Below are 25182 nucleotides of genomic sequence, written 5' to 3' on the forward strand. Positions count from 1 at the left end.
ACGACAAGGAGCTCTATCACGCGGAGCTGCTTAAACAGCCAACAGTCACTGACTGGATGAAATAGGGCTGCGCGAGCTACAGCTAAGTCCAGCGGGCGTCGCCAGCCTGTCTTGCACACGTGTGGTAATCTGCGTGCGGAGTTACGTTGGATGTTTGTAGGGTTTCAAACGGCAGTGGCATTGGCAAAACGCGATCGCCAATCCCCTCCAGAGCTGAAGGAATTAACAATGCGCTCTTTTGGCTCCTAATTGAACGCGTGCAATGTTGGGTTCAGAAATTTACTGAAGATCATTTTGAGCTCGTTATTTGCTTTTGATCCGGGACAGAAAGACTCCAAAGAGAAGAAATGACTGATGAAATTGACTGGCACCACCATTACTTCTGAAAGTGCTTCATGGATATCCAACCACTGAAAATACTTGGTGAGCAGATATGATAAACGGTGCACTGAAACGTTTTCCATTACTGACCACGATTGCTGTGGAAAATGATGCTACAGATCAAGTCTTGCTGTAACTAATGCTCGAGTTGATCAAGTTGGTAAACCACCAATCGAGCAGAGCGGTTTACACTTGTCGAGTGTGTTTAACCACCAAGTGTCTCCATCACGTTCGACTCACAAAGTCTACGGGTCAAGTTCAGTTGAGTACACGTAAGTGGGCGGTGCTGCAATGGGCGGGACACCGAGGCGGTGCTGCGTTATCCGTTCGCTCGATGCAGAACGATCTACATCCACTTTTCCTTTTGATCTTCGGGTCACCAGTCTATCTGATCCCGGTCTGCCACTTGAGAGGTTCGCCTGAAGCTACAGCGCTATGCGAGCATTACAGCTCATTATCACGCTGTTCAACTGGGTAGCGGTGTATGGTGACGCAGATTTCCCGCGCGCGTGTGTGGGCAAGACCAACCAAGAGTTGCCGTTCTGCAATACGTCACTATCGACTGCCGACCGAGTTGAAGACCTGCTATCCCGACTGCCCCTGCAGGAGAAGGCGACGCTACTCACGGCGCGCGCTAGTCCTCGAGGCAACATGAGCAGCATCGGACTGCCGGAATACAACTGGGGCGCCAACTGCGTGCACGGAGTGCAGTCGACGTGCGGCACCAACTGCCCCACGTCGTTCCCGAACCCCGTGAACCTCGGCGCCATCTTCGACCCGCAAGTGGTGTTCGACATGGCGCAGGTCATCGGGTGGGAGCTGCGCGCGCTGTGGCTGGAGGGAGCGACGGAGAACTACAAGGGCGGCCCGCACCTGGGCCTCGACTGCTGGTCGCCCAACATTAACATCAACCGAGACCCGCGGTGGGGGCGCAACACGGAGACCCCGTCGGAGGACCCGCTCGTGAACAGCAAGTACGGCGTCGCGTACACTCGCGGGCTGCAAGAGGGCAAGCGCCAAGACCCGCGGTTCCTGCAGGCGGTGGTCACCCTCAAGCACTACGCCGCGTACTCGTACGAGAACTACGGCGGCGTGAACCGCATGGAGTTCGACGCCATCGTGTCGCCGTACGACTTCGCGGACACGTACTTCCCGGCCTTCCGCTCGTCGGTGGTCGACGGCAACGCGAAGGGCGTCATGTGCTCGTACAACAGCGTGAACGGCATCCCGATGTGCGCGAACAAAGAGTTGGTCGAGACGCTGCTGCGCGGCACGCTGGGCTTCGACGGCTACGTCACGAGCGACTCCGGTGCTGTGGAGGCCATCTCGGACATGCACCACTATGCCGACTCGCAGTGCGAAGCCGCTCGACTGGCCATTCTCGCGGGGACGGACATCAACAGCGGCAAGTCGTACGAGGCGTGTCTGAAGACGCTGGTGGACGACAACCAGCTGGAGGAGAAGGCTCTGGATGACGCGCTGCGCCACACGCTGAAGCTGCGATTCGAGCTCGGACTCTTCGATCCCATCGACGACCAGCCGTACTGGAACGTGACGCCCAGCGAGGTGAACACGGCGGCGGCCAAGGCGTTGAGCCTGAACGCGACGCGGAAGTCGCTGGTGATGCTCCAGAACAACGCGTCCGTGCTGCCTCTGCAGAAGGGCGTGAAGCTGGCGGTGCTGGGCCCGCACGCCAAGTCGAAGCGCGGGCTGCTCGGCAACTACCTGGGTCAGATGTGCCACGGCGACTATGACGAGGTGGGGTGTGTGCAGACGCCGCTGGACGCCATTCGTGCCGCTAACGGAGCGTCCAACACGACTTTCGCCGAAGGCTGCGGGATCAGCGGCAACTCAACTGCGGGCTTCGAGAAAGCTGTGGCCGCCGCGAAAGAGGCCGACGCCGTCGTGCTGTTCCTGGGCATCGACAAGTCGATCGAGGGTGAGGTGGGCGACCGCAACAACATCGACCTACCAAACATCCAGATGCAGTTGCTACAGCGCGTGCACGCCGTGGGCAGACCCACCGTCGTGGTACTGATCAATGGTGGCGTGATCGGCGCCGAAGAGATCATCGAGCGGACGGACGCACTCGTGGAGGCGTTCTATCCTGGCTTCTTCGGAGCGCGGGCGATGGCGGACGTGCTCTTCGGCGATACCAACCCGAGCGGCAAGCTGCCTGTGACCATGTACCGGTCCGACTACGTTGACCAAGTGGAGATGAAGAGCATGGACATGACGGCGCACCCGGGTCGGACGTATCGGTACTTCAAGGGGGAGCCCGTGTTCCCGTTCGGATGGGGTCTGAGCTACACGACGTTCTCGCTGTCTGTGGACAGCGGGACCAACTCGAGCTCTCACAGCAACAACGCGGCGTTCTCGGGCGGAGAGGTGTCAGACACTGCGAACGTGACGATCTCGGTGGTGGTGAAGAACGACGGCGAGGTGGCGGGTGACGAGGTGGTATTAGCGTTCTTCCGGCCAGTGAACTCGAACGTGACAGGTCCTGCTACGTTGCTGAACGAGCAGCTTTTCGACTACCAGCGCGTGAGTTGGGACCGTTGGACAGCACCGAGGTGAGCACGCTGGCTTTGCCGGATGAGGAGGGCAACTTGGTGAGTTTCCCTGGGTCGTACGAGGTAATCGTGAGCAACGGTGTGAAGGAGCGGTTGAGATTCAGTGTGGAGGTGGCTGGCGGTGAAGTGATTCTTCGAGACCAAGTGCAGCCGTTCCCGTTGTCAGAGGATTCAGAGACCGCTAGCCCGGCTAGTAAAATACCTCGAGATGGGTTGCTGACTACGATTTTGATGCTACTCTTCCTCTTGATAAGCATGTGAGCTAAGGAGTGGCAATTCACATAGGTTGATACGAGAACAGAAAGATGTTTAAATGTTGATAATATGCTTGGGAATATTAGCGTTCTGATGACGGACATCGTACTGTATTTAAGCTATCGGCAAACTATTTTTCTGGGATAGCAGTAACCCCGGAGGGAGCGCTGTGGCCAGCCCAACACAGGTTAATTCGGCGTCACCCCGGTAGCTGGCTCCAGTAAACTGAAATAAACTGAATATTTGCGTTAAATGAATTCTGGTCAACAACTATAATGCTATTTGAAGAACAAAAGACGTAGTGGTCGGCTCCAGCTTTGGGCTGGAGGACACTACGGTCGCGCGTGCAAGCTGACGATGCTGCAGGGCTTCGACGATTCTCTCGACGTGGTCTATGGGTGCTTTGGAAAAGGACTACAAGGGGTAAGGCCCGAAACAGCCTACGATGCCCGTAGTTAAAATCAACTTATCGTGCGTCTTGACTCGAGTTCTGTGTTAGATCATATTTTATGCTGCAAAACCGCTATCATGATAACATGGAGACCCGAAAACGAGTCATTGTGCCCAAGTTTATCCATTAGAAAACGTACTTGCAGGTACAACCTCTTTACCGAGTCTGTATTGTTGATCAATAGTGTGGAGCTGATGCAGCCATACAACGAGTACGAGGGATTGTCCATCCAAACAAAACTCCGTACTCAATGTGTCCTTTTTTTTCGACTGCAATGCGCCAAAACGTTTGATTATTCATTTAGCTTGCCCTACGGACGTATAATTCGAAATCGAATGTCGAGGACACGCCAACAATTTAACCTTTTTTTTAATGCACCGCCTCGTCGAATAATACACAAATACACTGGACCGCAGTCCCGAGTTTGCCTCACCCAACGTTCCTTAGCTATCCCAGCTACTCAAAGCTCTCGTAGGGAATCACACTTCATATTCCCAGACGTGCTAGCTGATCTTTCTTTTTGGTTTGATTGATAGCGCCATTGGCAGAAGTATTAACCCACGTCGTAAGCAGTGAAAGACAGTAGCAGAGTACCAGGTAAGTTATACTTGGAAGTAGGCCCTTCACGCAGTCGTCGACGGGACCCAACGGCTGAAGCATGATTGCGTTTGAGTATGGTGCAATTAGCCGTAGACAGTTTTAGGATGAAGGTGGGTAGGTCGCTAGCATTCGTAGTTACCCTTTTAAATGTATGGAAGCGCATTGCCCAAGTTTCGGACGCATTGTGCAAATATTAAGAAAACGAGTATATCGACTTCTCGGTACGCGACGCCTGTCAAAATGACAACGTGAACACTATGAAAACTTGTCCGTGTTTCAACGATGCAGCAATTACTATAATGGAAAGTGTTTGCGCACTTATCAAAAGATCGCGCTGATGCCATCCTGGGGAGTTCTGGATTTCTACCATGTCGATCACGTCTGTCTATACAGTGGACGGCCATCGTTGTCGCGACCGCTGCCACTTCTGATTTCCTAGGCCCTATTGCATCCCCCCCGCCCTATGCTTATGTACTTGCTCGCTCTAAATACTACCGAGTGGTTTGCTTAGTGGTGATGCGATCAGAAACATGGTATAATGTCCCGGTTGTTGAAGTTGACTATGGAGAATGCGCTCGTTCGAGTCCTCTCTCGAGGTCTCTTCGTGCGCGAGCTCTTCCGGCCTCCAAGAAGTAAAACTTCTCAGCGATTTCTTGGACCCTCATCATTTCCTTAGCGGAAATAATTTGGAGGGAGAAAATCGATCGATTTCTAAGATAGAGAGGATATACATGCATACACTGTTCAAACAGTTTTCATCTATGCTACACGGCGCTTCCGCCTTCAAGTCTTTTTTGCATGGCGCCTTAGTGACTCAGTTACATGTACTAAGTATTGTACTAGATAGATATCTTTGAGGGTTGGTATATATCACTACCTAAGGTTTTTCTCATACTAACATTTTTTTTTAGCAAGAGGCGAAGAGTTCAGGTTCGTACAAGGTGTAGATGCCGGCCTGCTGAAGTTGACCATGAAAAATTGCTTTTGACTGAAATAGATTCAAATTAACATCAAAATTATATACGCTTTCAATTCTTTTTGGTGCCATGAATGCACTCCATCGGATAATGTCTACGATTTTTCAACATGAGTGTCGAGCTCCAGCTAGGCTAACAGCGAAATTGTTAGCAGCAAGCACACAATAATACCGCATGGTTGAGCCTTGCTCCCAACGGAAACGGAGGCCACCGACTTACCTGACAACGGGAACGGCTGCACTTGGTCTCGATGAATCACTTCACCGCCAGCCACCTCCACACTGAATCTCAACCGCTCCTTCACACCGTTGCTCACGATTACCTCGTACGACCCAGGGAAACTCGCCAAGTTGCCCTCCTCATCCGGCAAAGCCAGCGTGCTCCGCTCAATCGTGAAGCTCACCTCGGTGCTGTCCAACGGTCCCAAACTCACGCGCTGGTAGTCGAAAAGCTGCTCGTTCAGCAACGTAGCAGGACCTGTCACGTTCGAGTTCACTGGCCGGAAGAACGCTAATACCACCTCGTCACCCGCCACCTCGCCGTCGTTCTTCACCACCACCGAGATCGTCACGTTCGCAGTGTCTGACACCTCTCCGCCCGAGAACGCCGCGTTGTTGCTGTGAGAGCTCGAGTTGGTCCCGCTGTCCACAGACAGCGAGAACGTCGTGTAGCTCAGACCCCATCCGAACGGGAACACGGGCTCCCCCTTGAAGTACCGATACGTCCGACCCGGGTGCGCCGTCATGTCCATGCTCTTCATCTCCACTTGGTCAACGTAGTCGGACCGGTACATGGTCACAGGCAGCTTGCCGCTCGGGTTGGTATCGCCGAAGAGCACGTCCGCCATCGCCCGCGCTCCGAAGAAGCCAGGATAGAACGCCTCCACGAGTGCGTCCGTCCGCTCGATGATCTCTTCGGCGCCGATCACGCCACCATTGATCAGTACCACGACGGTGGGTCTGCCCACGGCGTGCACGCGCTGTAGCAACTGCATCTGGATGTTTGGTAGGTCGATGTTGTTGCGGTCGCCCACCTCACCCTCGATCGACTTGTCGATGCCCAGGAACAGCACGACGGCGTCGGCCTCTTTCGCGGCGGCCACAGCTTTCTCGAAGCCCGCAGTTGAGTTGCCGCTGATCCCGCAGCCTTCGGCGAAAGTCGTGTTGGACGCTCCGTTAGCAGCACGAATGGCGTCCAGCGGCGTCTGCACACACCCCACCTCGTCATAGTCGCCGTGGCACATCTGACCCAGGTAGTTGCCGAGCAGCCCGCGCTTCGACTTGGCGTGCGGGCCCAGCACCGCCAGCTTCACGCCCTTCTGCAGAGGCAGCACGGACGCGTTGTTCTGGAGCATCACCAGCGACTTCCGCGTCGCGTTCAGGCTCAACGCCTTGGCCGCCGCCGTGTTCACCTCGCTGGGCGTCACGTTCCAGTACGGCTGGTCGTCGATGGGATCGAAGAGTCCGAGCTCGAACCGCAGCTTCAGCGTGTGGCGCAGCGCGTCATCCAGAGCCTTCTCCTCCAGCTGGTTGTCGTCCACCAGCGTCTTCAGACACGCCTCGTACGACTTGCCGCTGTTGATGTCCGTCCCCGCGAGAATGGCCAGTCGAGCGGCTTCGCACTGCGAGTCGGCATAGTGGTGCATGTCCGAGATGGCCTCCACAGCACCGGAGTCGCTCGTGACGTAGCCGTCGAAGCCCAGCGTGCCGCGCAGCAGCGTCTCGACCAACTCTTTGTTCGCGCACATCGGGATGCCGTTCACGCTGTTGTACGAGCACATGACGCCCTTCGCGTTGCCGTCGACCACCGACGAGCGGAAGGCCGGGAAGTACGTGTCCGCGAAGTCGTACGGCGACACGATGGCGTCGAACTCCATGCGGTTCACGCCGCCGTAGTTCTCGTACGAGTACGCGGCGTAGTGCTTGAGGGTGACCACCGCCTGCAGGAACCGCGGGTCTTGGCGCTTGCCCTCTTGCAGCCCGCGAGTGTACGCGACGCCGTACTTGCTGTTCACGAGCGGGTCCTCCGACGGGGTCTCCGTGTTGCGCCCCCACCGCGGGTCTCGGTTGATGTTAATGTTGGGCGACCAGCAGTCGAGGCCCAGGTGCGGGCCGCCCTTGTAGTTCTCCGTCGCTCCCTCCAGCCACAGCGCGCGCAGCTCCCACCCGATGACCTGCGCCATGTCGAACACCACTTGCGGGTCGAAGATGGCGCCGAGGTTCACGGGGTTCGGGAACGACGTGGGGCAGTTGGTGCCGCACGTCGACTGCACTCCGTGCACGCAGTTGGCGCCCCAGTTGTATTCCGGCAGTCCGATGCTGCTCATGTTGCCTCGAGGACTGGCGCGCGCCGTGAGTAGCGTCGCCTTCTCCTGCAGGGGCAGTCGGGATAGCAGGTCTTCAACTCGGTCGGCAGTCGATAGTGACGTATTGCAGAACGGCAACTCCTGGTTCGCCTTGCCCACACACGCGCGTGGGATGGTTGCTGCGGTTGGTGTCACCAAGCTTGCACTTGCAATGGCGAGTAGTAGGGGTAATACGATCATCGCCTAGTGTTCTCCGTCTCCGAGTACTGGTTGAGGTTGAGCTCTGTGGGGATGAAATGGAAAATGGCCTTCCCTTGCTGCCAAACTCCTTGACTTGCGGCAGTGCCTTCAAGAACAAGTCGGTTCATTTGGCTCGGTCGAGCGCAGGTGACCACAGGAATCCTGGTCTAGTTGAGACGAGTGCACGGAGGAAACGGATTTTCAGAGGAGTTTTTGGATAGGCCTGGCAGTTTGTCGAACAGGGCTGGGCGAAAAATGACATCGAATGAAAAACGTGGCGTACCGTGTCTATTTTTTTTGGCTCGGTGCATGTTTACCATCGAGCCGATGGATGCACAACCGTCTCGTAAGCGAAATATAGCTGGCAAAAGCTTGCGGTGCAGCTTCGATCGGCGCTACGAGAAGGGCGCCTATACCCACTTGGATCTGGTCGTGTGGATTCGAATGAGAATTCTCTGATTAGGAGACGGCAGTTCACTGTGACGTATATCGTGTAAGCGTGTTGGCGGTGTGTGTGTGTGTGTGTGTGGTTCGCTGGTTCACCAATATATTGTGCACCAATGAGCAGGCTCCAGCAAAAAGGAAGTTTGTCCTTTTTCCTACTTTTCTTAGAACTTTTTGAAAAAAGAGACTTTAACCCCATTCTAAATTTGTCCTAGGAAAAAGGACCAAAATGGTTTTTGATGTGGCGTACATAAGCCGATTTGTCCTACCTCTAGCCCGGACAAAAAATGACTTGACATTTGTATGTCCGCCTTATGACCCAAGAAGAATAGAGACTGCCGCTTCTAACAAATCACGCATTTGTATCGGAGCTAAAAAAAGCAGTGTTCATACTCAGATCCAGTCAAATCCTCAATTTTGTCCTAGCAGCTACGTCAAAGTGATATGTTATTAGAGACAATTTTCAGATTGCCTTTATGTCTACAAGGACAATCGATTAAGTGAGCTGATCTGTCAACAGAGAGATTAAGGAAAGGGTTTTCTGCCGATGCTAAGAAAACTTCATATTCATGTGTCGTTTTATGACAACAGGGCACCAAAGTTTTGGTCCTTTCGTTTGTCCTAGGAACGATCTGAGGGGGGTTAAGCCACGATTTGACTTAACCCTATCGATAACGCCATACATTTCTGTTTGAAAGGACACCATACAAATTTTAAGTAAAACGGGGTAAAATGATGCATGAGGTATCATTTTGCTGTATTAGGTTTGCGAGGCCAACTGATCAAAAGTATACGTGATGGGAGGTTTGAAGCGACCTTTCGATCAAAAAGATACATGAGGCATCATTTTACTGCTTCTCTGTGATTCGCTGCGAATCGACAAAGTATCAGTGGAAGCAGTACCGTGAGAACAGCACCCTAACAAAATTTTAGTAAGAGCAGTACCGTGGATCACAGCGCCCTCTTGTGGATTATGTGGGGTTTTTCCTAGTTGTGAAGCGGTGGCGCCGTGGTCTCCGACGCGACGGTGGCGGCTGTCCTGGGCCTGGCCGGAGCGTCTTCGCCGGCGGCGACAAGCACGCGATGACTGCGGGCGTCTCGGGCAGCGGGCGCAATGGCTACGGGAGCGCCGTCAGCACCGTCAACGGCATGGTCTCGGAGGCTGTTGGACGTGAGTGGCCGTGTTGGACGTGATCGGGGGCGTCTCCGCTGGCATGGTCACGAACGCGACGGTGGCATTCAGCTCGAGCAGCGAACGCAACGACAGCGGCAGTCCGCACGCAGGTTGCCGTAGGTAGTAGCGGCAGTGGCGTCGCCAGCGACATCGACAGCAGGGTCTCGGACACGATGGAGGTGACCGTGGCCTTGGTGGACGTGGTCAGCGGCGTCTCCGCCGACATGGACACGGACACGGACGCGATGGTGGCGGGCGACTCGGGCAGCAAGCACAACGGCGGCCGCAGCGCCGTGTGTGCCGTCAACAGCATGGTCTCGGAGGCTTCCGCGGCGACCGTGGCCGTGTTGGACGTGAGTGGCCGTGTTGGACGTGATCGGGGGCGTCTCCGCTGGCATAATCACGAACGCGACGGTGGCATTCGGCTCGGGCAGCGAACGCAACGACAGCGGCAGTCCGCACGCAGGTTGCCGTAGGTAGTAGCGGCAGTGGCGTCGCCAGCGACATCGACAGCAGGGTCTCGGACACGATGGAGGTGACCGTGGCCTTGGTGGACGTGGTCAGCGGCGTCTCCGCCGACATGGACACGGACACGGACACGGACGCGATGGTGGCGGGCGACTCGGGCAGCAAGCACAACGGCGGCCGCAGCGCCGTGTGTGCCGTCAACAGCATGGTCTCGGAGGCTTCCGCGGCGACCGTGGCCGTGTTGGACGTGAGTGGCCGTGTTGGACGTGATCGGGGGCGTCTCCGCTGGCATAATCACGAACGCGACGGTGGCATTCGGCTCGGGCAGCGAACGCAACGACAGCGGCAGTCCGCACGCAGGTTGCCGTAGGTAGTAGCGGCAGTGGCGTCGCCAGCGACATCGACAGCAGGGTCTCGGACACGATGGAGGTGACCGTGGCCTTGGTGGACGTGGTCAGCGGCGTCTCCGCCGACATGGACACGGACACGGACACGGACGCGATGGTGGCGGGCGACTCGGGCAGCAAGCACAACGGCGGCCGCAGCGCCGTGTGTGCCGTCAACAGCATGGTCTCGGAGGCTTCCGCGGCGACCGTGGCCGTGTTGGACGTGAGTGGCCGTGTTGGACGTGATCGGGGGCGTCTCCGCTGGCATGGTCACGAACGCGACGGTGGCATTCGGCTCGGGCAGCGAACGCAACGACAGCGGCAGTCCGCACGCAGGTTGCCGTAGGTAGTAGCGGCAGTGGCGTCGCCAGCGACATCGACAGCAGGGTCTCGGACACGATGGAGGTGACCGTGGCCTTGGTGGACGTGGTCAGCGGCGTCTCCGCCGACATGGACACGGACACGGACACGGACGCGATGGTGGCGGGCGACTCGGGCAGCAAGCACAACGGCGGCCGCAGCGCCGTGTGTGCCGTCAACAGCATGGTCTCGGAGGCTTCTGCGGCGACCGTGGCCGTGTTGGACGTGAGTGGCCGTGTTGGACGTGATCGGGGGCGTCTCCGCTGGCATAATCACGAACGCGACGGTGGCATTCGGCTCGGGCAGCGAACGCAACGACAGCGGCAGTCCGCACGCAGGTTGCCGTAGGTAGTAGCGGCAGTGGCGTCGCCAGCGACATCGACAGCAGGGTCTCGGACACGATGGAGGTGACCGTGGCCTTGGTGGACGTGGTCAGCGGCGTCTCCGCCGACATGGACACGGACACGGACACGGACGCGATGGTGGCGGGCGACTCGGGCAGCAAGCACAACGGCGGCCGCAGCGCCGTGTGTGCCGTCAACAGCATGGTCTCGGAGGCTTCCGCGGCGACCGTGGCCGTGTTGGACGTGAGTGGCCGTGTTGGACGTGATCGGGGGCGTCTCCGCTGGCATAATCACGAACGCGACGGTGGCATTCGGCTCGGGCAGCGAACGCAACGACAGCGGCAGTCCGCACGCAGGTTGCCGTAGGTAGTAGCGGCAGTGGCGTCGCCAGCGACATCGACAGCAGGGTCTCGGACACGATGGAGGTGACCGTGGCCTTGGTGGACGTGGTCAGCGGCGTCTCCGCCGACATGGACACGGACACGGACGCGATGGTGGCGGGCGACTCGGGCAGCAAGCACAACGGCGGCCGCAGCGCCGTGTGTGCCGTCAACAGCATGGTCTCGGAGGCTTCCGCGGCGACCGTGGCCGTGTTGGACGTGAGTGGCCGTGTTGGACGTGATCGGGGGCGTCTCCGCTGGCATGGTCACGAACGCGACGGTGGCATTCAGCTCGAGCAGCGAACGCAACGACAGCGGCAGTCCGCACGCAGGTTGCCGTAGGTAGTAGCGGCAGTGGCGTCGCCAGCGACATCGACAGCAGGGTCTCGGACACGATGGAGGTGACCGTGGCCTTGGTGGACGTGGTCAGCGGCGTCTCCGCCGACATGGACACGGACACGGACGCGATGGTGGCGGGCGACTCGGGCAGCAAGCACAACGGCGGCCGCAGCGCCGTGTGTGCCGTCAACAGCATGGTCTCGGAGGCTTCCGCGGCGACCGTGGCCGTGTTGGACGTGAGTGGCCGTGTTGGACGTGATCGGGGGCGTCTCCGCTGGCATAATCACGAACGCGACGGTGGCATTCGGCTCGGGCAGCGAACGCAACGACAGCGGCAGTCCGCACGCAGGTTGCCGTAGGTAGTAGCGGCAGTGGCGTCGCCAGCGACATCGACAGCAGGGTCTCGGACACGATGGAGGTGACCGTGGCCTTGGTGGACGTGGTCAGCGGCGTCTCCGCCGACATGGACACGGACACGGACGCGATGGTGGCGGGCGACTCGGGCAGCAAGCACAACGGCGGCCGCAGCGCCGTGTGTGCCGTCAACAGCATGGTCTCGGAGGCTTCCGCGGCGACCGTGGCCGTGTTGGACGTGAGTGGCCGTGTTGGACGTGATCGGGGGCGTCTCCGCTGGCATGGTCACGAACGCGACGGTGGCATTCAGCTCGAGCAGCGAACCAACGACAGCGGCAGTCCGCACGCAGGTTGCCGTAGGTAGTAGCGGCAGTGGCGTCGCCAGCGACATCGACAGCAGGGTCTCGGACACGATGGAGGTGACCGTGGCCTTGGTGGACGTGGTCAGCGGCGTCTCCGCCGACATGGACACGGACACGGACGCGATGGTGGCGGGCGACTCGGGCAGCAAGCACAACGGCGGCCGCAGCGCTGTGTGTGCCGTCAACAGCATGGTCTCGGAGGCTTCCGCGGCGACCGTGGCCGTGTTGGACGTGAGTGGCCGTGTTGGACGTGATCGGGGGCGTCTCCGCTGGCATGGTCACGAACGCGACGGTGGCATTCGGCTCGGGCAGCGAACGCAACGACAGCGGCAGTCCGCACGCAGGTTGCCGTAGGTAGTAGCGGCAGTGGCGTCGCCAGCGACATCGACAGCAGGGTCTCGGACACGATGGAGGTGACCGTGGCCTTGGTGGACGTGGTCAGCGGCGTCTCCGCCGACATGGACACGGACACGGACGCGATGGTGGCGGGCGACTCGGGCAGCAAGCACAACGGCGGCCGCAGCGCCGTGTGTGCCGTCAACAGCATGGTCTCGGAGGCTTCCGCGGCGACCGTGGCCGTGTTGGACGTGAGTGGCCGTGTTGGACGTGATCGGGGGCGTCTCCGCTGGCATAATCACGAACGCGACGGTGGCATTCGGCTCGGGCAGCGAACGCAACGACAGCGGCAGTCCGCACGCAGGTTGCTGTAGGTAGTAGCGGCAGTGGCGTCGCCAGCGACATCGACAGCAGGGTCTCGGACACGATGGAGGTGACCGTGGCCTTGGTGGACGTGGTCAGCGGCGTCTCCGCCGACATGGACACGGACACGGACGCGATGGTGGCGGGCGACTCGGGCAGCAAGCACAACGGCGGCCGCAGCGCCGTGTGTGCCGTCAACAGCATGGTCTCGGAGGCTTCCGCGGCGACCGTGGCCGTGTTGGACGTGAGTGGCCGTGTTGGACGTGATCGGGGGCGTCTCCGCTGGCATGGTCACGAACGCGACGGTGGCATTCAGCTCGAGCAGCGAACGCAACGACAGCGGCAGTCCGCACGCAGGTTGCCGTAGGTAGTAGCGGCAGTGGCGTCGCCAGCGACATCGACAGCAGGGTCTCGGACACGATGGAGGTGACCGTGGCCTTGGTGGACGTGGTCAGCGGCGTCTCCGCCGACATGGACACGGACACGGACGCGATGGTGGCGGGCGACTCGGGCAGCAAGCACAACGGCGGCCGCAGCGCCGTGTGTGCCGTCAACAGCATGGTCTCGGAGGCTTCCGCGGCGACCGTGGCCGTGTTGGACGTGAGTGGCCGTGTTGGACGTGATCGGGGGCGTCTCCGCTGGCATGGTCACGAACGCGACGGTGGCATTCGGCTCGGGCAGCGAACGCAACGACAGCGGCAGTCCGCACGCAGGTTGCCGTAGGTAGTAGCGGCAGTGGCGTCGCCAGCGACATCGACAGCAGGGTCTCGGACACGATGGAGGTGACCGTGGCCTTGGTGGACGTGGTCAGCGGCGTCTCCGCCGACATGGACACGGACACGGACGCGATGGTGGCGGGCGACTCGGGCAGCAAGCACAACGGCGGCCGCAGCGCCGTGTGTGCCGTCAACAGCATGGTCTCGGAGGCTTCCGCGGCGACCGTGGCCGTGTTGGACGTGAGTGGCCGTGTTGGACGTGATCGGGGGCGTCTCCGCTGGCATGGTCACGAACGCGACGGTGGCATTCAGCTCGAGCAGCGAACGCAACGACAGCGGCAGTCCGCACGCAGGTTGCCGTAGGTAGTAGCGGCAGTGGCGTCGCCAGCGACATCGACAGCAGGGTCTCGGACACGATGGAGGTGACCGTGGCCTTGGTGGACGTGGTCAGCGGCGTCTCCGCCGACATGGACACGGACACGGACGCGATGGTGGCGGGCGACTCGGGCAGCAAGCACAACGGCGGCCGCAGCGCTGTGTGTGCCGTCAACAGCATGGTCTCGGAGGCTTCCGCGGCGACCGTGGCCGTGTTGGACGTGAGTGGCCGTGTTGGACGTGATCGGGGGCGTCTCCGCTGGCATGGTCACGAACGCGACGGTGGCATTCGGCTCGGGCAGCGAACGCAACGACAGCGGCAGTCCGCACGCAGGTTGCCGTAGGTAGTAGCGGCAGTGGCGTCGCCAGCGACATCGACAGCAGGGTCTCGGACACGATGGAGGTGACCGTGGCCTTGGTGGACGTGGTCAGCGGCGTCTCCGCCGACATGGACACGGACACGGACGCGATGGTGGCGGGCGACTCGGGCAGCAAGCACAACGGCGGCCGCAGCGCCGTGTGTGCCGTCAACAGCATGGTCTCGGAGGCTTCCGCGGCGACCGTGGCCGTGTTGGACGTGAGTGGCCGTGTTGGACGTGATCGGGGGCGTCTCCGCTGGCATAATCACGAACGCGACGGTGGCATTCGGCTCGGGCAGCGAACGCAACGACAGCGGCAGTCCGCACGCAGGTTGCCGTAGGTAGTAGCGGCAGTGGCGTCGCCAGCGACATCGACAGCAGGGTCTCGGACACGATGGAGGTGACCGTGGCCTTGGTGGACGTGGTCAGCGGCGTCTCCGCCGACATGGACACGGACACGGACGCGATGGTGGCGGGCGACTCGGGCAGCAAGCACAACGGCGGCCGCAGCGCCGTGTGTGCCGTCAACAGCATGGTCTCGGAGGCTTCCGCGGCGACCGTGGCCGTGTTGGACGTGAGTGGCCGTGTTGGACGTGATCGGGGGCGTCTCCGCTGGCATAATCACGAACGCGACGGTGGCATTCGGCTCGGGCAGCGAACGCAACGACAGCGGCAGTCCGCACGCAGGTTGCCGTAGGTAGTAGCGGCAGTGGCGTCGCCAGCGACATCGACAGCAGGGTCTCGGACACGATGGAGGTGACCGTGGCCTTGGTGGACGTGGTCAGCGGCGTCTCCGCCGACATGGACACGGACACGGACGCGATGGTGGCGGGCGACTCGGGCAGCAAGCACAACGGCGGCCGCAGCGCCGTGTGTGCCGTCAACAGCATGGTCTCGGAGGCTTCCGCGGCGACCGTGGCCGTGTTGGACGTGAGTGGCCGTGTTGGACGTGATCGGGGGCGTCTCCGCTGGCATAATCACGAACGCGACGGTGGCATTCGGCTCGGGCAGCGAACGCAACGACAGCGGCAGTCCGCACGCAGGTTGCCGTAGGTAGTAGCGGCAGTGGCGTCGCCAGCGACATCGACAGCAGGGTCTCGGACACGATGGAGGTGACCGTGGCCTTGGTGGACGTGGTCAGCGGCGTCTCCGCCGACATGGACACGGACACGGACGCGATGGTGGCGGGCGACTCGGGCAGCAAGCACAACGGCGGCCGCAGCGCCGTGTGTGCCGTCAACAGCATGGTCTCGGAGGCTTCCGCGGCGACCGTGGCCGTGTTGGACGTGAGTGGCCGTGTTGGACGTGATCGGGGGCGTCTCCGCTGGCATAATCACGAACGCGACGGTGGCATTCGGCTCGGGCAGCGAACGCAACGACAGCGGCAGTCCGCACGCAGGTTGCCGTAGGTAGTAGCGGCAGTGGCGTCGCCAGCGACATCGACAGCAGGGTCTCGGACACGATGGAGGTGACCGTGGCCTTGGTGGACGTGGTCCCATGGTCTCGGAGGCTTCCGCGGCGACCGTGGCCGTGTTGGACGTGAGTGGCCGTGTTGGACGTGATCGGGGGCGTCTCCGCTGGCATGGTCACGAACGCGACGGTGGCATTCAGCTCGAGCAGCGAACACAACGACAGCGGCAGTCCGCACGCAGGTTGCCGTAGGTAGTAGCGGCAGTGGCGTCGCCAGCGACATCGACAGCAGGGTCTCGGACACGATGGAGGTGACCGTGGCCTTGGTGGACGTGGTCAGCGGCGTCTCCGCCGACATGGACACGGACACGGACGCGATGGTGGCGGGCGACTCGGGCAGCAAGCACAACGGCGGCCGCAGCGCCGTGTGTGCCGTCAACAGCATGGTCTCGGAGGCTTCCGCGGCGACCGTGGCCGTGTTGGACGTGAGTGGCCGTGTTGGACGTGATCGGGGGCGTCTCCGCTGGCATAATCACGAACGCGACGGTGGCATTCGGCTCGAGCAGCGAACGCAACGACAGCGGCAGTCCGCACGCAGGTTGCCGTAGGTAGTAGCGGCAGTGGCGTCGCCAGCGACATCGACAGCAGGGTCTCGGACACGATGGAGGTGACCGTGGCCTTGGTGGACGTGGTCAGCGGCGTCTCCGCCGACATGGACACGGACACGGACGCGATGGTGGCGGGCGACTCGGGCAGCAAGCACAACGGCGGCCGCAGCGCCGTGTGTGCCGTCAACAGCATGGTCTCGGAGGCTTCCGCGGCGACCGTGGCCGTGTTGGACGTGAGTGGCCGTGTTGGACGTGATCGGGGGCGTCTCCGCTGGCATAATCACGAACGCGACGGTGGCATTCGGCTCGGGCAGCGAACGCAACGACAGCGGCAGTCCGCACGCAGGTTGCCGTAGGTAGTAGCGGCAGTGGCGTCGCCAGCGACATCGACAGCAGGGTCTCGGACACGATGGAGGTGACCGTGGCCTTGGTGGACGTGGTCAGCGGCGTCTCCGCCGACATGGACACGGACACGGACGCGATGGTGGCGGGCGACTCGGGCAGCAAGCACAACGGCGGCCGCAGCGCCGTGTGTGCCGTCAACAGCATGGTCTCGGAGGCTTCCGCGGCGACCGTGGCCGTGTTGGACGTGAGTGGCCGTGTTGGACGTGATCGGGGGCGTCTCCGCTGGCATAATCACGAACGCGACGGTGGCATTCGGCTCGGGCAGCGAACGCAACGACAGCGGCAGTCCGCACGCAGGTTGCCGTAGGTAGTAGCGGCAGTGGCGTCGCCAGCGACATCGACAGCAGGGTCTCGGACACGATGGAGGTGACCGTGGCCTTGGTGGACGTGGTCAGCGGCGTCTCCGCCGACATGGACACGGACACGGACGCGATGGTGGCGGGCGACTCGGGCAGCAAGCACAACGGCGGCCGCAGCGCCGTGTGTGCCGTCAACAGCATGGTCTCGGAGGCTTCCGCGGCGACCGTGGCCGTGTTGGACGTGAGTGGCCGTGTTGGACGTGATCGGGGGCGTCTCCGCTGGCATGGTCACGAACGCGACGGTGGCATTCAGCTCGAGCAGCGAACGCAACGACAGCGGCAGTCCGCACGCAGGTTGCCGTAGGTAGTAGCGGCAGTGGCGTCGCCAGCGACATCGACAGCAGGGTCTCGGACACGATGGAGGTGACCGTGGCCTTGGTGGACGTGGTCAGCGGCGTCTCCGCCGACATGGACACGGACACGGACGCGATGGTGGCGGGCGACTCGGGCAGCAAGCACAACGGCGGCCGCAGCGCCGTGTGTGCCGTCAACAGCATGGTCTCGGAGGCTTCCGCGGCGACCGTGGCCGTGTTGGACGTGAGTGGCCGTGTTGGACGTGATCGGGGGCGTCTCCGCTGGCATGGTCACGAACGCGACGGTGGCATTCGGCTCGGGCAGCGAACGCAACGACAGCGGCAGTCCGCACGCAGGTTGCCGTAGGTAGTAGCGGCAGTGGCGTCGCCAGCGACATCGACAGCAGGGTCTCGGACACGATGGAGGTGACCGTGGCCTTGGTGGACGTGGTCAGCGGCGTCTCCGCCGACATGGACACGGACACGGACGCGATGGTGGCGGGCGACTCGGGCAGCAAGCACAACGGCGGCCGCAGCGCCGTGTGTGCCGTCAACAGCATGGTCTCGGAGGCTTCCGCGGCGACCGTGGCCGTGTTGGACGTGAGTGGCCGTGTTGGACGTGATCGGGGGCGTCTCCGCTGGCATAATCACGAACGCGACGGTGGCATTCGGCTCGGGCAGCGAACGCAACGACAGCGGCAGTCCGCACGCAGGTTGCCGTAGGTAGTAGCGGCAGTGGCGTCGCCAGCGACATCGACAGCAGGGTCTCGGACACGATGGAGGTGACCGTGGCCTTGGTGGACGTGGTCAGCGGCGTCTCCGCCGACATGGACACGGACACGGACGCGATGGTGGCGGGCGACTCGGGCAGCAAGCACAACGGCGGCCGCAGCGCCGTGTGTGCCGTCAACAGCATGGTCTCGGAGGCTTCCGCGGCGACCGTGGCCGTGTTGGACGTGAGTGGCCGTGTTGGACGTGATCGGGGGCGTCTCCGCTGGCATAATCACGAACGCGACGGTGGCATTCGGCTCGGGCAGCGAACGCAACGACAGCGGCAGTCCGCACGCAGGTTGCCGTAGGTAGTAGCGGCAGTGGCGTCGCCAGCGACATCGACAGCAGGGTCTCGGACACGATGGAGGTGACCGTGGCCTTGGTGGACGTGGTCAGCGGCGTCTCCGCCGACATGGACACGGACACGGACGCGATGGTGGCGGGCGACTCGGGCAGCAAGCACAACGGCGGCCGCAGCGCCGTGTGTGCCGTCAACAGCATGGTCTCGGAGGCTTCCGCGGCGACCGTGGCCGTGTTGGACGTGAGTGGCCGTGTTGGACGTGATCGGGGGCGTCTCCGCTGGCATAATCACGAACGCGACGGTGGCATTCAGCTCGAGCAGCGAACGCAACGACAGCGGCAGTCCGCACGCAGGTTGCCGTAGGTAGTAGCGGCAGTGGCGTCGCCAGCGACATCGACAGCAGGGTCTCGGACACGATGGAGGTGACCGTGGCCTTGGTGGACGTGGTCAGCGGCGTCTCCGCCGACATGGACACGGACACGGACGCGATGGTGGCGGGCGACTCGGGCAGCAAGCACAACGGCGGCCGCAGCGCCGTGTGTGCCGTCAACAGCATGGTCTCGGAGGCTTCCGCGGCGACCGTGGCCGTGTTGGACGTGAGTGGCCGTGTTGGACGTGATCGGGGGCGTCTCCGCTGGCATGGTCACGAACGCGACGGTGGCATTCAGCTCGAGCAGCGAACGCAACGACAGCGGCAGTCCGCACGCAGGTTGCCGTAGGTAGTAGCGGCAGTGGCGTCGCCAGCGACATCGACAGCAGGGTCTCGGACACGATGGAGGTGACCGTGACCTTGGTGGACGTGGTCAGCGGCGTCTCCGCCGACATGGACACGGACACGGACGCGATGGTGGCGGGCGACTCGGGCAGCAAGCACAACGGCGGCCGCAGCGCCGTGTGTGCCGTCAACAGCATGGTCTCGGAGGCTTCCGCGGCGACCGTGGCCGTGTTGGACGTGAGTGGCCGTGTTGGACGTGATCGGGGGCGTCTCCGCTGGCATAATCACGAACGCGACGGTGGCATTCAGCTCGAGCAGCGAACGCAACGACAGCGGCAGTCCGCACGCAGGTTGCCGTAGGTAGTAGCGGCAGTGGCGTCGCCAGCGACATCGACAGCAGGGTCTCGGACACGATGGAGGTGACCGTGGCCTTGGTGGACGTGGTCAGCGGCGTCTCCGCCGACATGGACACGGACACGGACGCGATGGTGGCGGGCGACTCGGGCAGCAAGCACAACGGCGGCTGCAGCGCCGTGTGTGCCGTCAACAGCATGGTCTCGGAGGCTTCCGCGGCGACCGTGGCCGTGTTGGACGTGAGTGGCCGTGTTGGACGTGATCGGGGGCGTCTCCGCTGGCATGGTCACGAACGCGACGGTGGCATTCAGCTCGAGCAGCGAACGCAACGACAGCGGCAGTCCGCACGCAGGTTGCCGTAGGTAGTAGCGGCAGTGGCGTCGCCAGCGACATCGACAGCAGGGTCTCGGACACGATGGAGGTGACCGTGGCCTTGGTGGACGTGGTCAGCGGCGTCTCCGCCGACATGGACACGGACACGGACGCGATGGTGGCGGGCGACTCGGGCAGCAAGCACAACGGCGGCCGCAGCGCCGTGTGTGCCGTCAACAGCATGGTCTCGGAGGCTTCCGCGGCGACCGTGGCCGTGTTGGACGTGAGTGGCCGTGTTGGACGTGATCGGGGGCGTCTCCGCTGGCATGGTCACGAACGCGACGGTGGCATTCAGCTCGAGCAGCGAACGCAACGACAGCGGCAGTCCGCACGCAGGTTGCCGTAGGTAGTAGCGGCAGTGGCGTCGCCAGCGACATCGACAGCAGGGTCTCGGACACGATGGAGGTGACCGTGGCCTTGGTGGACGTGGTCAGCGGCGTCTCCGCCGACATGGACACGGACACGGACGCGATGGTGGCGGGCGACTCGGGCAGCAAGCACAACGGCGGCCGCAGCGCCGTGTGTGCCGTCAACAGCATGGTCTCGGAGGCTTCCGCGGCGACCGTGGCCGTGTTGGACGTGAGTGGCCGTGTTGGACGTGATCGGGGGCGTCTCCGCTGGCATGGTCACGAACGCGACGGTGGCATTCAGCTCGAGCAGCGAACGCAACGACAGCGGCAGTCCGCACGCAGGTTGCCGTAGGTAGTAGCGGCAGTGGCGTCGCCAGCGACATCGACAGCAGGGTCTCGGACACGATGGAGGTGACCGTGGCCTTGGTGGACGTGGTCAGCGGCGTCTCCGCCGACATGGACACGGACACGGACGCGATGGTGGCGGGCGACTCGGGCAGCAAGCACAACGGCGGCCGCAGCGCCGTGTGTGCCGTCAACAGCATGGTCTCGGAGGCTTCCGCGGCGACCGTGGCCGTGTTGGACGTGAGTGGCCGTGTTGGACGTGATCGGGGGCGTCTCCGCTGGCATGGTCACGAACGCGACGGTGGCATTCAGCTCGAGCAGCGAACGCAACGACAGCGGCAGTCCGCACGCAGGTTGCCGTAGGTAGTAGCGGCAGTGGCGTCGCCAGCGACATCGACAGCAGGGTCTCGGACACGATGGAGGTGACCGTGGCCTTGGTGGACGTGGTCAGCGGCGTCTCCGCCGACATGGACACGGACACGGACGCGATGGTGGCGGGCGACTCGGGCAGCAAGCACAACGGCGGCCGCAGCGCCGTGTGTGCCGTCAACAGCATGGTCTCGGAGGCTTCCGCGGCGACCGTGGCCGTGTTGGACGTGATCGGGGGCGTCTCCGCTGGCATGGTCACGAACGCGACGGTGGCATTCAGCTCGAGCAGCGAACGCAACGACAGCGGCAGTCCGCACGCAGGTTGCCGTAGGTAGTAGCGGCAGTGGCGTCGCCAGCGACATCGACAGCAGGGTCTCGGACACGATGGAGGTGACCGTGGCCTTGGTGGACGTGGTCAGCGGCGTCTCCGCCGACATGGACACGGACACGGACGCGATGGTGGCGGGCGACTCGGGCAGCAAGCACAACGGCGGCCGCAGCGCCGTGTGTGCCGTCAACAGCATGGTCTCGGAGGCTTCCGCGGCGACCGTGGCCGTGTTGGACGTGAGTGGCCGTGTTGGACGTGATCGGGGGCGTCTCCGCTGGCATGGTCACGAACGCGACGGTGGCATTCAGCTCGAGCAGCGAACGCAACGACAGCGGCAGTCCGCACGCAGGTTGCCGTAGGTAGTAGCGGCAGTGGCGTCGCCAGCGACATCGACAGCAGGGTCTCGGACACGATGGAGGTGACCGTGGCCTTGGTGGACGTGGTCAGCGGCGTCTCCGCCGACATGGACACGGACACGGACGCGATGGTGGCGGGCGACTCGGGCAGCAAGCACAACGGCGGCCGCAGCGCCGTGTGTGCCGTCAACAGCATGGTCTCGGAGGCTTCCGCGGCGACCGTGGCCGTGTTGGACGTGATCGGGGGCGTCTCCGCTGGCATGGTCACGAACGCGACGGTGGCATTCAGCTCGAGCAGCGAACGCAACGACAGCGGCAGTCCGCACGCAGGTTGCCGTAGGTAGTAGCGGCAGTGGCGTCGCCAGCGACATCGACAGCAGGGTCTCGGACACGATGGAGGTGACCGTGGCCTTGGTGGACGTGGTCAGCGGCGTCTCCGCCGACATGGACACGGACACGGACGCGATGGTGGCGGGCGACTCGGGCAGCAAGCACAACGGCGGCCGCAGCGCCGTGTGTGCCGTCAACAGCATGGTCTCGGAGGCTTCCGCGGCGACCGTGGCCGTGTTGGACGTGAGTGGCCGTGTTGGACGTGATCGGGGGCGTCTCCGCTGGCATGGTCACGAACGCGACGGTGGCATTCAGCTCGAGCAGCGAACACAACGACAGCGGCAGTCCGCACGCAGGTTGCCGTAGGTAGTAGCGGCAGTGGCGTCGCCAGCGACATCGACAGCAGGGTCTCGGACACGATGGAGGTGACCGTGGCCTTGGTGGACGTGGTCAGCGGCGTCTCCGCCGACATGGACACGGACACGGACGCGATGGTGGCGGGCGACTCGGGCAGCAAGCACAACGGCGGCCGCAGCGCCGTGTGTGCCGTCAACAGCATGGTCTCGGAGGCTTCCGCGGCGACCGTGGCCGTGTTGGACGTGAGTGGCCGTGTTGGACGTGATCGGGGGCGTCTCCGCTGGCATAATCACGAACGCGACGGTGGCATTCGGCTCGAGCAGCGAACGCAACGACAGCGGCAGTCCGCACGCAGGTTGCCGTAGGTAGTAGCGGCAGTGGCGTCGCCAGCGACATCGACAGCAGGGTCTCGGACACGATGGAGGTGACCGTGGCCTTGGTGGACGTGGTCAGCGGCGTCTCCGCCGACATGGACACGGACACGGACGCGATGGTGGCGGGCGACTCGGGCAGCAAGCACAACGGCGGCCGCAGCGCCGTGTGTGCCGTCAACAGCATGGTCTCGGAGGCTTCCGCGGCGACCGTGGCCGTGTTGGACGTGAGTGGCCGTGTTGGACGTGATCGGGGGCGTCTCCGCTGGCATAATCACGAACGCGACGGTGGCATTCGGCTCGGGCAGCGAACGCAACGACAGCGGCAGTCCGCACGCAGGTTGCCGTAGGTAGTAGCGGCAGTGGCGTCGCCAGCGACATCGACAGCAGGGTCTCGGACACGATGGAGGTGACCGTGGCCTTGGTGGACGTGGTCAGCGGCGTCTCCGCCGACATGGACACGGACACGGACGCGATGGTGGCGGGCGACTCGGGCAGCAAGCACAACGGCGGCCGCAGCGCCGTGTGTGCCGTCAACAGCATGGTCTCGGAGGCTTCCGCGGCGACCGTGGCCGTGTTGGACGTGAGTGGCCGTGTTGGACGTGATCGGGGGCGTCTCCGCTGGCATAATCACGAACGCGACGGTGGCATTCGGCTCGGGCAGCGAACGCAACGACAGCGGCAGTCCGCACGCAGGTTGCCGTAGGTAGTAGCGGCAGTGGCGTCGCCAGCGACATCGACAGCAGGGTCTCGGACACGATGGAGGTGACCGTGGCCTTGGTGGACGTGGTCAGCGGCGTCTCCGCCGACATGGACACGGACACGGACGCGATGGTGGCGGGCGACTCGGGCAGCAAGCACAACGGCGGCCGCAGCGCCGTGTGTGCCGTCAACAGCATGGTCTCGGAGGCTTCCGCGGCGACCGTGGCCGTGTTGGACGTGAGTGGCCGTGTTGGACGTGATCGGGGGCGTCTCCGCTGGCATAATCACGAACGCGACGGTGGCATTCGGCTCGGGCAGCGAACGCAACGACAGCGGCAGTCCGCACGCAGGTTGCCGTAGGTAGTAGCGGCAGTGGCGTCGCCAGCGACATCGACAGCAGGGTCTCGGACACGATGGAGGTGACCGTGGCCTTGGTGGACGTGGTCAGCGGCGTCTCCGCCGACATGGACACGGACACGGACGCGATGGTGGCGGGCGACTCGGGCAGCAAGCACAACGGCGGCCGCAGCGCCGTGTGTGCCGTCAACAGCATGGTCTCGGAGGCTTCCGCGGCGACCGTGGCCGTGTTGGACGTGAGTGGCCGTGTTGGACGTGATCGGGGGCATCTCCGCTGGCATGGTCACGAACGCGACGGTGGCATTCGGCTCGAGCAGCGAACGCAACGACAGCGGCAGTCCGCACGCAGGTTGCCGTAGGTAGTAGCGGCAGTGGCGTCGCCAGCCACATCGACAGCAGGGTCTCGGACACGATGGAGGTGACCGTGGCCTTGGTGGACGTGGTCAGCGGCGACTCCGCCGACATGGACACGGACACGGACGCGATGGTGGCGGGCGACTCGGGCAGCAAGCACAACGGCGGCCGCAGCGCCGTGTGTGCCGTCAACAGCATGGTCTCGGAGGCTTCCGCGGCGACCGTGGCCGTGTTGGACGTGAGTGGCCGTGTTGGACGTGAGGCTACATGAAGCAAGGTGTATGCTTAGAGAAGCATATTGTCGCAGCTAGTTGGGTGGATGGCTCAATTGTCAATGTCGTGTCTAATGCCGATGCTTCGACCACATCAACTGTGCATCGTCGTATAAAAGAATCGAGTGTGGCTTTCACTGCTCCTACTTGCGTCGGGGAGTATAACTCAGCGATGCAAGGTGTTGATCGGCTCGACCAACTGCGTGCACGATTTTCTCTAGCCGATGACCACTCATTTCAGAAGTGGCATAAAAAACTAGCGATGGTCATGCTTGATATAGCCAGATGCAATGCCTACATTTGCGATAGTTTGGCGCGTGGTGAGAGCGAGGAGTCTCGTTCGACGGGAGGTACAGCCCAAACGAGGTCAAGAGCCCGCGATAGTCATCGCGCATTTGTGGCATCACTGGTTCGAGAACTGTTCAACGGGGACTGGAAGAAATCTCTGGATAGGGAACATGGAATGGTGTATGCTGCGAAGCCGACAACGACAACAATGCCGACGACGACCCAAACCGCGGCGTCGGCAGATGTATCCGAGTCTTCGGGCGATCACGTTCA

The 25182-nt window shown here is 62.3% G+C and overlaps 3 protein-coding genes across 3 annotated transcripts; 2 read left to right on the forward strand and 1 right to left on the reverse strand.

The window, feature by feature from the left end:
• Positions 1 to 816: 816 nt before the first annotated feature.
• Positions 817 to 3215, forward strand: PHYSODRAFT_251935 (family 3 glycoside hydrolase; the record flags this gene model as incomplete). Its single annotated transcript, XM_009521673.1, has 2 exons — positions 817 to 2841; positions 2931 to 3215. 2 exons carry the CDS (start codon positions 817 to 819, stop codon positions 3213 to 3215), a joined length of 2310 nt encoding a protein of 769 aa, XP_009519968.1.
• Positions 3216 to 5364: 2149 nt separating this feature from the next.
• Positions 5365 to 7782, reverse strand: PHYSODRAFT_325770 (hypothetical protein; the record flags this gene model as incomplete). The annotated part of the gene is made up of 1 exon (XM_009521674.1): positions 5365 to 7782. One exon carries the CDS (start codon positions 7780 to 7782, stop codon positions 5365 to 5367), a length of 2418 nt encoding a protein of 805 aa, XP_009519969.1.
• Positions 7783 to 9309: 1527 nt separating this feature from the next.
• Positions 9310 to 24620, forward strand: PHYSODRAFT_325771 (hypothetical protein; the record flags this gene model as incomplete). The annotated part of the gene is made up of 45 exons (XM_009521675.1): positions 9310 to 9397; positions 9500 to 9772; positions 9856 to 10134; positions 10218 to 10496; positions 10580 to 10858; positions 10942 to 11220; positions 11304 to 11576; positions 11660 to 11932; positions 12016 to 12288; positions 12371 to 12643; positions 12727 to 12999; positions 13083 to 13355; positions 13439 to 13711; positions 13795 to 14067; positions 14151 to 14423; positions 14507 to 14779; positions 14863 to 15135; positions 15219 to 15491; positions 15575 to 15847; positions 15931 to 16010; positions 16052 to 16142; positions 16184 to 16456; positions 16540 to 16812; positions 16896 to 17168; positions 17252 to 17524; positions 17608 to 17880; positions 17964 to 18236; positions 18320 to 18592; positions 18676 to 18948; positions 19032 to 19304; positions 19388 to 19660; positions 19744 to 20016; positions 20100 to 20372; positions 20456 to 20728; positions 20812 to 21084; positions 21168 to 21463; positions 21516 to 21777; positions 21861 to 22156; positions 22209 to 22470; positions 22554 to 22826; positions 22910 to 23182; positions 23266 to 23538; positions 23622 to 23894; positions 23978 to 24250; positions 24334 to 24620. The coding sequence occupies 45 exons, from the start codon at positions 9310 to 9312 to the stop codon at positions 24618 to 24620; spliced, it is 11787 nt and encodes a 3928-aa protein (XP_009519970.1).
• Positions 24621 to 25182: the final 562 nt, after the last annotated feature.

Source organism: Phytophthora sojae (genome assembly GCF_000149755.1).
Source record: "Phytophthora sojae unplaced genomic scaffold PHYSOscaffold_2, whole genome shotgun sequence".
Classification (NCBI taxonomy): Eukaryota; Oomycota; class Peronosporomycetes; order Peronosporales; family Peronosporaceae; genus Phytophthora; species Phytophthora sojae.